Source organism: Centruroides sculpturatus, unplaced genomic scaffold (genome assembly GCF_000671375.1).
Source record: "Centruroides sculpturatus isolate CEXI.00-Female unplaced genomic scaffold, Cexi_2.0 scaffold73, whole genome shotgun sequence".
Lineage (NCBI taxonomy): Eukaryota > Metazoa > Arthropoda > Arachnida > Scorpiones > Buthidae > Centruroides > Centruroides sculpturatus.
The window spans coordinates 1046077-1062343 of NW_019384330.1; the positions used below are offsets into that span (position 1 = coordinate 1046077).

Genomic DNA, 16267 nt, shown 5'->3' on the forward strand with positions numbered 1-16267 from the left:
TAAATACTCAAATATATCAATTATTTTTCGAACATATCTACGATTGCTATTAGTGGGGACCGAAAAAATGTTCAATAACATAAACTACTATTGGATATAAATAAATAAAATTTTATGCCGTCATCAACAACATCCAATAGAATCTAAAAATGCTTCGCTCGAGTCAGACTCGAGCGTGGACATTTTAGAAAGTATTGATGACGTGTTGCTCGAGTGACACTCGAGCGTGGATCTTACGTCACGTATTTGTTGCTCGAGTCAGACTCGAGCGCGGCTCAAAAGGGGCTAGAATCGGTTAATTTTATAGAAGAAAACCTTTCAAACAGCCTTAGTTTTTAAACTTCACATGTATCGGGCTGTGATTGGTTCATGTATTCAAGGATTCCTACAACATAAAATTCTTATAAAGTGGAACATATCTAAGCGTTCTAAGGGGGTCTACTGTACAATACATATATACTTGTCATATTTACAATTTGGCAATGTTTACAGTACAGTACATCGTGGACTCTTTATTTGTGAATGTGATTTTCTCTAAGACATTATAAAATAAGATGATTTTGTAAGGTTAAATAACAAATACAGTTATTAAAATTATTTTGCGATAGTAAAAAATAAACTAATTTATGTTACATTTACCAATAACGAGTCGCGCTGACAACGATGCCAAACAATAGATATTGGAACTACCATGGAAAATGCCAATATTAAGCTCTTAAAGACTGCTAAATAAGATGACAACACAAAGTCACAGATGTTTTCATATTTTGTTCTCTATGATTTATGATAATTATATTAACATTTACTGTAAATGTATGTATTTTAATATGCTATTATGTGCTTTTAACACTTTTCTAGTTATATTACAATTTCAATATTTGTGGTGGACAGACATAAAGTCGAATAAAATGACTTAAACTTGATTTTTATTTTTCCATATATTTTTTGAGAAATGACATATAATTGAGAATGACGTAACTCGAGGTATACCTGTATTTAAGGTTCTCACAGGTTCAAAATTTCTGGAAAATTTGGAAATTTCAAAAATTATTTTTTATCCAAATAATTTATACGAAATAATTTTATAGGAAATTTTGCTTAAGTCAAGAAAGGGTGCTGAAGTTTTATCCAAATTAGGAAAATTTGAGATTATGAAGTATTAGGTTGATCTTGGAAACCATGGAGAAATCCAGGAGATATGCTATGTTGTTGTTGATTTTTCTTATTGACCATTATTTTGTCTAACTTTGTTCTTGGACAAAATAATTACTTCTTTTTGTATGCCAATATCAAAATAGTTTAGAAGGGTTGCACAAAGGATGCTATGATATTTATCAATTTAACTGTTTGGTTATGGTTTTGATTTTTGAATTTTACTTTATTAATTTTAAAATATATTTATTTTTATGCTTATTGTAAACAGTTTAAGCAATGGCAATGGCTCTGTGTTATAATCTGGTTAAAAAAACTAAAAGTAACATATGCTTATTTGAGGGGGTTGACAATTGTGATTTTTTGTAAATGTTTCCAAATGTGGTTGTTGTTGTCTATGGTTTTGGATCTTTTTTTGCAGTGAAATGGATCAATTTTTGTACTATAGTTTGGATTCTTTATCTAATATTTAAATCAGATGATCTAAACAGGGTTTTAAAATTTTTATATTGTCATTTTTTTAATTTTTAGTCGTAGCTCTTCTTAGATGGTAATGATATTGCATTAAAGTAAAATAAAAGAACACAGAGAGACCCTGATTATTGCAATTTATTTTAAAAAATGACTGATGATTTTTACAAATTAAAAATGCAAAGAAGAGACTAAAATGTTCTTGGTGACCAGATATGATAAAAACTGAAGACATTTTAGTCTCTTCTAAATATTTTTTAATTGCAATTTATGTTCCCAAGAAAGACATTGCAATAATCTCATATGTGAATATTTTATATAAGAGATTGTTATCAAAAGTGTGCAATGAAAACTAAAATTACAGATTTTCATCCTTATTGCATTAGCTTTGTGATTATATTTATTTTTCTTCCATGTTGATAATTTTATATTTCTTTTTAGCATTTTTAATTGCATTTTTATTGCTATTTATATTTGTGATAATTTTATTCAAAATTATATTCAAAAAAATTATTAGTTGCTTACCTTTTAATGATGACAATAAAGCAAACATTTCAGTAGAACATTATCATTTAGATATAAAAATAATCAAATATCTTTTGTGTATGAATGGTCTGAAGCTGGGTGTGAAGACATCTGAAAATGATTATGTAGAAGAAAATAAATTAATATTTTTAATGATAATATAATATATATACTTTTTATAATTAAATCCATATACATCATAATACCTCAACTTAGGTCGTTTCGAGTTATGTCGTTCCCAATTATACGTCGTTTGTCAAAAAAGTATATGGAAAAATAAAAATCAAGTTTAAGTCATTTTATTCGACTTTACGTCTGTCCGCCACAAATATTGAAGTCGTAATATCACTAGATAAACGTTTAAAGCACATAAAATCATATTAAAATATATACATTTACAAGTATGTACTGTATTTACAGTACATGCATTCGTAAATTTAGATTACTTTTTTCTGTACTATATTAAAAACTAAAATTTATTTGTTTGTAAGCTTAAAATAGATCCTTATTAACCATATATTATTAAAAATGCATTAATAAATAAAATACAGAACCAGAAATGGTAATTTATGGTTTAGCCTAGTGACGAGTAGATTCAGAGACAAGAACATAACCACGAAATTACCGACATACCAACATAAATTGATTTAAAAAACGAACGTTTTCTACCGTCTTCAACGGTCATCATCAGGTTCGAATCCAAGATTTCAAAAAATCGAACATCACAGTTATGCGCATGTCTGATGCAGGGCCTTAATAAAATTATGTAATTGGTTTCCTGCTTCAAAAAATCCAATGTTTATATTATAGTGTAGACATATATGGTGCGCATCCATCATACGTCATAATACGTCCTCTTTTAAGACCCTAGTAAGAAGAGCTTTCACCCATTGTTCAAGCGCGGAAGATAGAAAAATGGAATTGGAATCTATTTCATCTTAGAGTTGGCACATCTCATATGTCACTCATCTTTTTTCGTATTTGAGGGAGATACTTTCCTGCAGTCTAGAGGGGTGCCTATGGGTAGCCCCATATCAGGAACATTATGTGAATTGGTGGTCAGATGCCTCGAACAACAAATCTTACCTGATTTTAACGATGACATTATATTATACGCTAGATACGTGGATGATGTATTCATTGTTTGGAAGAGAAAACCGGACTTGGCAGCATTCATTGAAACTTTCAATAGTAACACTTATGGCCTCTCGTTGAGGGCTGAACAGCAGAGCTCCACCAACGTGCATTTTCTTGATATTGACATTAGTTTACAACAGGGTTGAATAACAACTAAAGTATACCGTAAGAGCTCATATGCGCCTCTTTATACATGCTCAATCACATGATCTGATTGGTTACAAGATATCTGCTTTTAAGACCTTAGTAAGAAGAGCTTTCACCCATTGTTCAAGCACAGAAGATAGAAAAATGGAATTGGAATCTATTTTGAATGTGGCTAGACTACACGATTACCCTATGTGCCTAATTAAAACACTTATAGCACGCCACCAACAACCTAAGAATACGGCACTTTGGAATAACCAGTCCTTCGTTCCTATTACTTACAACAAGATCCTTTATAGCACCTACAAACAAATCGCTTGATATGCTGGTAAAAATATCGCTTACAGGAGATCGCAGACCATTTTCTCCTGTTTACGAAACGATAAGGACCGTCTTGATAGGATCTGTGTTCCGGGAATATATTCTATTCCTATTTACGATCATAGGGTGAATCATCCAGGCGAGTATATTGGGGCTACCGCATGCTGCCTTAAAACAAGAATCAAGGAACACAAGTACTCAATTCAAAAATGCCTTTCCAATATGGCTTTGGCCGCTTTCGTGCTTGATGATGACGTTAGGGTGGAATTTGGTAATGCACGTTTAATACAACGGTGTGAACACCAGGCCAGCCTGAAATATCTGGAATAGCTGGAAATTTTTAAAGCGTTCAGAAAGGGAACGGCCAGCAATTTCAAGGAAACAGACTCTTTGGTGACGGCGTGGAGGGCGTATTATGACATATAATGGATGCGCACCATATATGTCTACCCCTCCCTTTACTCAGGCTGAAATTGACTGGGCTATCAATAAACTCTCTCTCTATAGAGCCCCTGGTCTGGATGGGCTAACTGCAGGTATCGTGAAGAACATTTGGACTAACCGTCCTAACATCATCTCCCACGTTATGAACATCTGCCTTCATTTCGGTATTTTCCCAGATCCTTGGAAGGAAGCTAGAATTGTCCCTATCCCAAAAGTTGGGAATCAGCCCATTTGCACTCCCAATGATTATCGCTGCATTTCTCTTCTTCCTGTTCTTTCCAAAGTCTATGACCGTCTCTTGAGCAATAGGCTTAATTGGCACCTTGAGGCCAATAACTTTCTTAGCCCCCAACAGTTTGGTTTTAGGCAAGGCCGGGGCACCACTGATGCTATCCTTGCCATGACTGACAAGGTTAAACTTCTTCTTCAGTCTTACCCTTATGTCTTGGGGCTTAGTTTGGATATTAGCAGCGCCTTCAATGCCGCTTGGTGGCCTCTCATTCTCTTGAGGCTGCGGCAGGCTCGCTGTCCTGCTAATATTTACCATGCTTTCTCAGACTACCTGAATAATAGGTATGTTACTTTTATTTCAGGTAACACTGAAATCAGGAGAAAGACTTCTAGAGGCTGCCCACAGGGTTCCATTTCTGGCCCTGTGTTCTGGAATCTGCTCTTTAATAACTTCCTTTCTGACATCCAGGACTGTGATGGTATTTTTGCATATGCGGATGATGCTCTGATCCTTCTGGCAGCCTTTTCTCGCTCTAAATTGGAGTGCAAGGCCAAAAAAGTGATGGACAACATTACTGAGTGGGGCAAGAAGTATAAATTAGAGTTTAATGCCAACAAAACCAAGGGCATAGTTTTTACGAATCCCGGTAAACCTCATCTTTACCAGAGGCCACCCACTATAAAAATGGATGGGGTTTCTATCAAAATCACTACCACTATCAAGTATCTAGGGGTCATCATCGACCACAAGCTAAACTGGGCTGACCATATTGCCTATATAACCGACAGGACTAACCATCTATTCAACACTGTCTCCAAGGTGGCAAAGTCGAAGTGGGGGCTTTCCCCAGCTATTCTTTCTACAATCTATGACAGTGTCTTTCTACCAATGATCTGCTATGCCGCCCCAGTGTGGGCTGGCTGTTTAGGCCGTGTGCACATTGAACGGAAACTCCGTAGTGCACAACGCAGAGCTCTTCTTCGTATCTGCCGTGCCTTTTCTACTTCCTCCACGGCTGCCTTACAGGTCATCTCTGGTAAAATGCCTATTGACCTTGCTATTTCATTGGCTTCCAAAGGTTGGCACCTTCGCAAGGGTCACAGTATCTGTCTGGCCAACCAATCATCATTTACCTCTTATGAGACTAATTGCCACCTGTCAGATCTACTTCCTCCCTTTCTTCGACCCCAAATCAAAAACCAGCCTCTTGACCATGAAGATTTAACCATCTATACTGACGGCTCTAAGTCTGAGGAGAATGTTGGTAGTGCGTTTGTGGTGTATCAGGATGGTGTGGAATGCTACTGTGGGACTGGTCATCTTGCCTCAAACTGCTCGGCGTATCAGGCAGAGCTAACCGTCATCTTGATGGCTATTGAGTGGTGCAACAACTACAAAAGCAACAACAGGATCAACATCTTTACAGACTGCAGATCTACAATTGATGCCATCAATTATCATCTGCCTAAGAACCCCCTTGTCATCAAGATTCAAGCAAGCATTGCCGCCTCTAATAACGATTTCGCCATCTCATGGATTAGAGGTCATGCGGGACTGCTTGGCAATGAGAGGGCTGACTTCCTTGCCGGGGAAGCTGCCAGTCTCTCTTCTAATATGTGTCTTTATTCTCTCACACCTGCTTCCTTCATTAAGCATCTTCTCAGAACAGATGCAATTAACACCTGGCAAGAAAGGTGGAACAACTGCCATGAGGGTCGGACAACTTGGAAATTTTTTCCTAATGTTCCTACCACTAATCCTACCTTTGATGGCCACGACACCCACCTGTTCACCCAATTTCTGACCGGACATGGCAGATTCAACAGTTACCTTCGTAGGTTTGGTCACTCTGACAGCGACCAGTGCATTCATTGTGGTGTTCCGGACGGTGTCCAGCACTATATCTTTCACAGCCCTATGCTGGAAGACTCCAGGGAAACAATTCGTCTTTTTCTTCCTACAGGCAGCACCTGGCCCTGCCATGAAAGCTTTCTCCTACAGGATGGTAATTTGTTCTCAGCCTTCAAGAACCTCGTGAAGAACTATTTTCGCCGTACCTCAATCAAGTGAATAGTGCTCTAAGGACGTCTCTGCATCCCACGTTATTGTACTGTTTGTTTTTGTCACTGTGCCTCCCACTTCCACTTCTGCAGTTCCTGCATTAATGGCCCTATTCGATGTATGTTTTACTTGTATATATTTGACTTATTGTATTTTTCCTCAATGTAGTTAATGTAAATTGTTTGTGGATTCTATAGCTATATATATTTCAGTCATTGTATTCTTTTAAATGTACTCCTTTATTGTACTTTATTTGTAATGTACTGTATCCTATCTTACTTTGTATTTTATGTCATACTACTTAGTTTTGTACTTTACTTTATTGTACTGTATGCTACTCTGATTTTATTTTATTTTAACTTTATTTTATTATTTTCACTCAATTATTGTTACTTTATATATACCATGTACCATTTATTAAACCTACGTGTTCTGACCCCACCCGGTTGTGCCTATGCGGTGCCGTGTCTTTGTATTAACTTTTGTACATAATAAAGATTAAGATTGAACTGAACTGAACTGAACTGAACTATAATATAAACATCGGATTTTTTGAAGCAGGAAACCAATTACACAAATAATTTTATTAAGGCCCTGCATCGAACATGCGCATAACTGCGATGTTCGATTTTTTGAAATCTTGGATTCGAACTTGATGATGACCGTTGAAGACAGTAGAAAACGTTCGTTTTTTAAATCAATTTATGCTGGTATGTTGGTAATTTCGTGGTTATGTTCTTAATTCTCACACCAGTATGATGAATGATTGATTCAGAGACAAGTAAATTCGACTTATGTTGCCTCTCCTGGAACCAATTACTGACGTAAGGCGAGGTATACCTGTAAATTGAAAATATATTTTGTTAGAACAATGATGAGGCAGTCTTTTAACTTAGAATTAAACTTTATTCTAATCTAAAACTATACATGTACTTGTTCTCAGATCCATAACTTGGTGCACAACTGAAAATAGGTCTCCTCTTGTTTCAAGTGATCTTGCACAGTCTTGCTAGTTCATACACATTTTGCCATATTGATACTTGCTTTAGTTTAGTATTTCCTAACATATTTTATGACTTAATTCATTTTACTTCAAATGCTTTTTAGTAACAAGTAAACATAAAATGAATTGCATGCTTATTTGATATTGCTAATTCAAATTTAAACATTTTTAACTTTAAAAAATTTTTATTTAGTATTTGTTTATTTTGTGTAAAAATGCTGCAATAATTGGAATTTTGGATCTTAATTGAAAAACAGTTCTAAAAATCCAGGACAAAATATATATTTAAAAGTTTAAGAAGACTTTGAACTCTTCTTAAACTTTTTTTTAATTCCTTAAACACCTGTGAAGAAACATAAAAAAAGAAAAACTTTCAAAAGTTTTTCTATTTTTTATATGTCTTCACAGGTATATATTTTTTTGCATTCTTTAAACATCAATTGAGATTTAGTATAAAAATGAAAAAGGCATGTAACAACAGGTTCTCATTCCATAATATGGATAATGTGATTTATATAATTGACAAATTTATTACNTATATATAAATTGTACAATGCATTACTGAATATATTTTAAAAATTTTAGTAGTTACTAGTTAATGTTTTTTTTAAACATCTATATTTTCAAAGTTTTTTTGAGTCAAAAATTTGTATGCGCACCTTATCTATCATATTTCAAGTTATTTCCCATTGGAGAAAGTAACATGAAAAAAATTATAGTAAAATATAGAGAACCATGGCTGTAACCAAGTCTGTAATTCTTGTGCTAGATCCCACTAATAACAGATATTGGCTTTTAATTTTGTCCTACTGAAATTGTTATATCAGAATTATATCAAATATTTCAGATTTCATTATGAATTGTTTAATTCTGTTTCAAAGCTTTATATCAAAGTACAGGCAATATTATATTTCTACATTTAACATTTATTTACATTTTATATCAATCTTCATGATAATTTTTAAAGATTTATTTTAATTATTGCTTAATATAATTTATTGTAATAAATTTGTAAAAAAATGCTTTTTAAATTTTTCTTAAAAAGTGAAATATTTTTTTTTTGTTTTAGAACTACTGCGAAAATCTGCAGAACATTCTTTAATTGATATGGTACAGCTACTCTTTTCAAGACTTCCTCAATTTTCAGAAGATAATAAATGGATAGCTACTAGAAAAGTAAAGTGTATATTATTATTATTATTGTGTTTTGTGAGTTATACTCGATTATTATTATTATTATGTTGGGTTTTATGAGTTATACTCGGTTCACATTGGTGGCTGTGTACTATGCCGGACCAGAGTCAAGGCATAGCAACCAAAACAAAACTAAAATTAAATAAGTGTGTCAGTGTNCTCTATATATAAATTGTACAATGCATTACTGAATATATTTTAAAAATTTTAGTAGTTACTAGTTAATGTTTTTTTTAAACATCTATATTTTCAAAGTTTTTTTGAGTCAAAAATTTGTATGCGCACCTTATCTATCATATTTCAAGTTATTTCCCATTGGAGAAAGTAACATGAAAAAAATTATAGTAAAATATAGAGAACCATGGCTGTAACCAAGTCTGTAATTCTTGTGCTAGATCCCACTAATAACAGATATTGGCTTTTAATTTTGTCCTACTGAAATTGTTATATCAGAATTATATCAAATATTTCAGATTTCATTATGAATTGTTTAATTCTGTTTCAAAGCTTTATATCAAAGTACAGGCAATATTATATTTCTACATTTAACATTTATTTACATTTTATATCAATCTTCATGATAATTTTTAAAGATTTATTTTAATTATTGCTTAATATAATTTATTGTAATAAATTTGTAAAAAAATGCTTTTTAAATTTTTCTTAAAAAGTGAAATATTTTTTTTTTGTTTTAGAACTACTGCGAAAATCTGCAGAACATTCTTTAATTGATATGGTACAGCTACTCTTTTCAAGACTTCCTCAATTTTCAGAAGATAATAAATGGATAGCTACTAGAAAAGTAAAGTGTATATTATTATTATTATTGTGTTTTGTGAGTTATACTCGATTATTATTATTATTATGTTGGGTTTTATGAGTTATACTCGGTTCACATTGGTGGCTGTGTACTATGCCGGACCAGAGTCAAGGCATAGCAACCAAAACAAAACTAAAATTAAATAAGTGTGTCAGTGTGTGTGTCTGTATTCAGGAATTTCCTAACAATGTGGCATGTATTCAATATAGTAGCCTTCTGTAGTGTGATGTATGTATTNGTTATATTTTAAAATTCTACAAATTTTAACTTTTCTGTATAAATTTTTATTTTAATTAATTAATTTATTTACTTTCTGAATATTCAACTTATTTACTGAAGATTAGCTTATTTTTTTTTGAAAAAGTACAGTACAAAGATAGACGACAAAAATTTCAACATTAAGTAACTAAATAAGAAAAAAATGAAGTTTGATGTTTAAATGCTATAATTTAATGAAACTAACTCACAATAGCATTTTTCTATGGTTGTTGAAATACTGAATATAAATAGGGTTGGCTTGCAAAATTCCCGCAGGCGAAGTTGTGGGTAACAGTAGTTTTATATACAGGGTGTTTTTTTAAAACTGACAGTACTCAGAGACATCTGTAGAGCAATCTAACAGCCAGATTGTCTCCAAATTTGGGATAGTGAGTAAGGACGACATGGGAAAGAGATTCTGTGAAGAAAAAAATAGTAGTACCCAAATTCGTCGGTAGGGGTGGATTTTGCACTGTTGTAGCAAAACAGCTAAGAATTTGTATAAAACCCAGTTGCAATTAACAAACACGAATGAATAATCAGACAGAGGTTTCAGTGCAATAACAAAAATTTAATTAATCAGCAAATAACCTTCTCTCTCCTTCAATGTGACCACCGTCCTGCTAGACAACACATTGCATCTTGAACACTGTGTTTTCTATAGCCGAATGTAACATGTCCACAGGAATGTTCATCAGAGTTCGAGAAATGTTATTTTTCGAGGTCATCAAATTGAAGACACCGCCAAGATAGACCTTGGACTTTAAGTAACCCCAGAAGAAAAAGTCACATGGGGTTAGATCGGGAAGTTAGATCCGGGGGTTAGAACCTTCAATGGGTGCAGTCGCAACATCACTAACTGTCTGTGCAGACACCGGTTTCTGCTCTCTACCAGACTGAACTGCTAAGGATCCTGTCTGTTCAAATATCTTTATCAAGTCTTTCAATGCATTAATTGATAGAGGACCTTTGTGCAGGTTGTTATGGATTTTAAACTCATGAAGAGCACCCGGTGTGCTCGATGGATTAAGATAATAAAGTTTTACAAGCAACGCACGCTGAGGTAACGAAAGATGCATGTCAAACTCTGCTGACGTCCGGAATGCGCTTCAGACTTTTGTCCTTTTCTTTTAAGTTCAAATTAGGTGGCACTGCTGTTGACCACGTGATTGTGAATTTGGATTTTGAAGTGTTACCAGCGCGTTATGCAAATTCTTAGCTGTTTCGCTACAGCAGTGCCAAATCCACCCCTACTGGAGAATTTGGGTACTACAGTAGAGTCCTGAAAACTCGGCACTCGAGTAACCCGGCAGTTCGGATAACTCAGCCACACCCTGGCAGGGCGAAAAAGCCCCTAGTTAATTTTCATTATAGACAGCTTTATGCCTCATAAAGTAATTTTCTGAGATCTGTCTTATGACATAAATTACTGTACACTGTGTATTCATTAATTTTCATTTTCATGTAGTAAAGGATTTATGCCTTCATAAAGTATGTAATTTTCCTTTGTTTAAGGTTATTTGGGCAGTTTATTCTCTGTTGTATTTTCAAGCAAACAATACATACAATTACAGCACAGTATTTTCTGAGGAAACACTCGTACTTATTCTTTTTTAACCCCATTTTCGATAACCCAGCATTTTCACAAACTCGGCCACCCTTTGGTCCACATTAGGCTGAATTTTCGGGACTCTACTGTACTATTTTTTTCTTTGTGGAATCTCTTTCCATATCGTCCTTAGTCACTATCCCAAATTTGGTACCAATCCGGCTGTTAGATTGCTTTACAGATGTCTCTGAGTACTGTCAGTTTAAAAAAAACACCCTGTATTTCAGTTATGTTCCAAGCTTGTGCATAAGGAACAATTTTGGAAAATGCTTTTTACCATATTCCATTTTTTCAAATGCTACATTCTGTTCTGTGTGAATGATAATTTTGCCTGAAGAGGACAGTTACAGGAAGTCCTTGTTAATTTAAACTCGAATAGTTTGAAATCCTGTTAGTTTGTAACTGTATTTTTGTCTTGGCTGGGAATATATTGATTTAAGAGTTAAGGAATTTAGTTAGTTCAAAATATGACTATGTCAAAATTTAAAGTGAAAATTCTGTCCTAACTGTGATATATGTATGTTAACTTGTTTAGATCAAAGTTTCTCCATACTATAAGATAACAATAGATCTCCAATCTGATTAATATGACTTTGCTTTTACAGTAATACATTTTCAGGTGTCACCTTACCCATAGACTACCCTTTTTTCTCTTATTCCATAAAATACAGCTGGGTTTTGGGATTGCAAGATTGGGTTATGAATAGCAAATTGAGATACTTATACGGCTCTAAACTACTACATTTGGGTGACTTCCTACTTTTTGGGCTATATTTCCAGGAATTCTTCTTTACTTTTTATAAAACCTATCTGGTGAGCTGTGAGGATATGTGCTGTTTACCTGCAATTTATTTATATAATTATTATTATTATTAAGTAACATAATTAGCATTTTGTATATGTAGCCATATTCTGTTTGCTTAATAAATTATATCAGTTACATGACATTTGGCATATTGTAGAAACATTTAAATCGCGGATAATTTGAAGTTGTGATTATTTTGTCCCTTGAATTTCAAACTAATGAGAATTATCTGTATATACTGTTGAAAGTACTTGTGTAAATAAACCTTTTCTGTAACATTGACTCACAGTTGTGTTGTTAATTTTGTGAAGAGAGAATTACATGGCATCTTTATGCTTTATTTTCTTTTTTTTCAGTACTATCAATCAACGTGTGAGCTTGATCACCAATAAACAGCACATTTCCCACATTCTATCAGTTGTATTTAGCATTCAAAATTGAATGTATTACCTTATTCTTTATATATTTTAATTCTGGCATAGTCAAACTTTTTACTTGTTTGGAATGTTGAAGAAAAATTTTGCAATAATAATAAATGTTACTGGGACTTACAATTAGACAGACAATCAATGAAATTATAACTCTGAATCAAGAATTAAAGTTTTTAGTCTTGATAAAATTGATTGCAGATTATGTTGAAAAATATTGTAATGTCAAAATGAGTAAACATTTTTAGTAAAATTTTTCTGTGCTTTAATCAGATTTTTTATTTATTTCTGAACAATTATAGAAATAAATATTTTTCTGGATAAAAATATAATTTAAAGTCAGTTTATCTATTTGAAATGATATAACTTTATTGAGATATCACGGTATTCCATGACTTCTTGTGGCTTATATATAGTAATCACTTTATATATAGAAGTATAAATTTTTATAAATTATAATCTGTGTGTTTAATATGTTTTCTTAAATCCATTCTTTTTTATAGTTACATATGAAGGCAATTGGGATTGATTCTTCTAGAAATAGCTATAGAAGAAGATTGCACATCAAGCATAAGAAAATTAATCAGACTAATAAACTTGATACAACTGTTCAAAATCCATCTTCCAATGTTACAAATTCAGATGATAGTGGTTGTGTTTCATCTATATCTTCACCTGAAACATTTTCAGATCAAAAAATAAGTAATGAAAGTTTTGAGCAAGATATTCAAAATTATCAAGAAAGTTCTTCACAAGAAGAAACACTTGAAAATAAGTGTAATGCTGCCGATTCACAATGTAATATTGACAGAAGTAAAAGAGAAATTTCTTTATATATGCATGATGATGATGCCAACAGGAAAAGCAGTTTATCTCAGGTATTTTTATAAATTCTTAAATAAATTTAATTCAATTATTATTATTTTTTAATTTCAAAATATGTGTGATTGAAAAGATTTAATATTAAACTTGATAGAGATAATTAAACTAAATATAAAATATTTATTTTATATTTGAGGATATAATGAGAAATAGATATCTGTCTTTCAACATCATTGTTTATGAAAAAAATAAGATGATAAATACATTCTTTTAATTATACAAAAAATATTTGAAATTTTATTATTTATTTATGTGGTTTTAACAAAGTGTAATATCAGAAGCTAAGTTTAATTAATTAAGGAATGAATTTTAGATGAAATTTAAGCAAAAAATCTAAGATTTAATCTAATAGTATTAGCATTGATCTCACCCAAAATTACACAATTTCTAGTGTGATATTAGTAAAGAAAATCATTGATAAGAATTATATGCAGAATACTTTTATTGAGCTTTATTACTTGATACCATTAGGGTTAAGTTTTTTAGAATAGCAAATTATTTTAAATTTGAACTTAAGCAACAAAATAAAATAGACCAATTATTGTAGATTAGTTTATTAAGAAATGATACATGAAAAAATTGTAGTTGATGAATTTATAAAAGTAAATAAAATAGCACATAAATTGAATAGTTAGTTATAAAAGAAACAGAAATAAAATTTTGTTAAAAATTGTTTAAGGCATCCAAAAACGATTGAAAATTCAACAACTTAAAAGTACTACAGTGGAACCCTGTTAAGAAGTTTTTGAAGGACCACTCTAAAAAATTTCTTATGCAGGAACTGTAAAAAAAAAAAAAATTATCTGTATAATTAATTTTATTTCAATATCAAAGTACTAGAACATAGCATAATGTAACATAGTAGAGTAGTAAGATGCACTGACTACAGCAGGTGATGAAGTGACTAGTGTCAATATGACATGTTAATAGTTAATGGACATCACCAATTAGGGAGTGTGGTTGAAACAATAACACCCTAGTTAATTTAATGACCACAATGGATGTGCAAGTGTTTGATATACAATATCATGAACATCTGGAGTTACTTTACTAAAACATCACTATTTTTTTATAAGTGATAAAGTTATGTTAAGGAAAAAGATTATGATTTGTTTCTAACATAAACTTCTTAAGTGGGTAAACTATTGTTGATAGGATTGATATTTTGGGGTTTCTTACATAGGAAAACTTATTTTGCAGAAAATTTTAACAGACATCTTATGGTGTAAATGCCAGGAGCAGAGAAATTGGACTTCACAGGCTGGAACTTCTTAAACAGTACTATACTAAGTTTTCAGAATAGAAAGTCAATGAGTTATAACTTTATTGCTTGAAGATTTTAACTGTTTCTATGATAAAAAGAATATGTTGTTATTAATTAACATAATCTGTGAGTTTGATAGCTTTCCAAACTAAGGTCAATAAATCACCATTAATTGGAAAGAGAGCAGGAATAATTGATGATGATTCATTAAAATTTGTTTGGAAAGCTTTCAGACTTAGAAATTATGTTAATAACCACATAGAGTAATGCCTCATACTTTGAACTTAATTTGTTCCAGATCATCTGAATTCCAAATTGTTCAAAAACCAAAGTAATATTTTCCATAAGAAATAATGGAAAGTGAAATCTTGCTGTCTTCAAGGTTATTTTTATGTAAATTTGTTTATATTTGCAAGACAGCTCTGATTTAGTTTTAATGGAAAGCAAATTAATTCATTCCTCAACCCCAAACAATATTCACGTTGATAAACTTAAAACTGCGAATACACATTATTTAATGCAAAAAGAAGACAATTATATGCTCTAATAATAAATTAAAACTTGAAAATAATAAATAAAACATGTAAATAATATATAATAAAATGAAAATTGCATTTAGTGATTGCAGACTGCCAACTTTGGCATGTTAAACATGGCTGCCACAAGTGTACCACTTTTATGTTACACAATAAGTTCCTTCTTAATTTTAATTGTTGATACTACAATCTTACTTTGTTGCTTCCACACCCATTTTGGATCCACATTTAATGAACAATTTATTGTGACATGGTCACAGTGTCAAGCTGCAATTTTTTATCATATTTTTAATTGATTTAATTTAAAATAAATGCTCTCCACCTCAAATTAGTAGTGGCTTGCTCACATACATCATACTTTTCCTTTAACAATACAGTCATGCCATCTATGTAACATCTTTTGGGGGAAAATTTTTGAATTGAAACAACATGACTTCCAATGCAAACTGGAAGTTCACATATAGTTAATCAACTCTTCTGCACCTAAGGCTTCCATATCTGATCTCGTCTTTCAGCTGTCTAATTCTGTTCTTGAGATTAAGGAAAGACAGACAGACGGATGAATGACAATAGAAATTTATAGGTCTAAAAGTTTTCTAAATTGCAGCTCAGTGAGTAAAAGTTATATTGAGTTGAACAGAAAGTTTTGTTTATTTTTAACAGCTGTCATTACTTAAACATAGTTGTGTGATTTACTTGTAACAGTCATGAAATTTAACACATTATTGCTAATGAGAGATTGTATTCTTTGTTTAGATGCTTATTTTAAACTTTTTACTTCATATTTTGTTTGAATAAAATTGAGTCAAAATGTCTTCAGATAGAGAGCATATTTATCATGCTACTCTTTATAAATTTTGGAAAGGATATAATGCCATATAAACAGTTAAAAAGGTTCATAATATGTATGGGGAAGATGCTTCTAAGCTTTGAATATGCAAATTTGGTTAAAAAATTTTCATTTGGGAAATTTTGAAC

General features: G+C 32.0%; 1 protein-coding gene across 1 annotated transcript in view; it reads left to right on the forward strand.

Annotated features, from left to right (window-relative positions):
- LOC111629765 (Golgi-specific brefeldin A-resistance guanine nucleotide exchange factor 1-like) overlaps positions 1–16267 on the forward strand; it is a gene marked incomplete at its 3' end in the record, with an annotated part of 182789 nt that overhangs the window by 24011 nt on the left and 142511 nt on the right. The window contains exons 5-6 of the mRNA XM_023373680.1: positions 8563–8669; positions 13111–13485. Coding sequence (XP_023229448.1) covers positions 8563–8669; positions 13111–13485 — 482 coding nt within the window. The remainder of the gene's footprint in view (positions 1–8562; positions 8670–13110; positions 13486–16267) is intronic.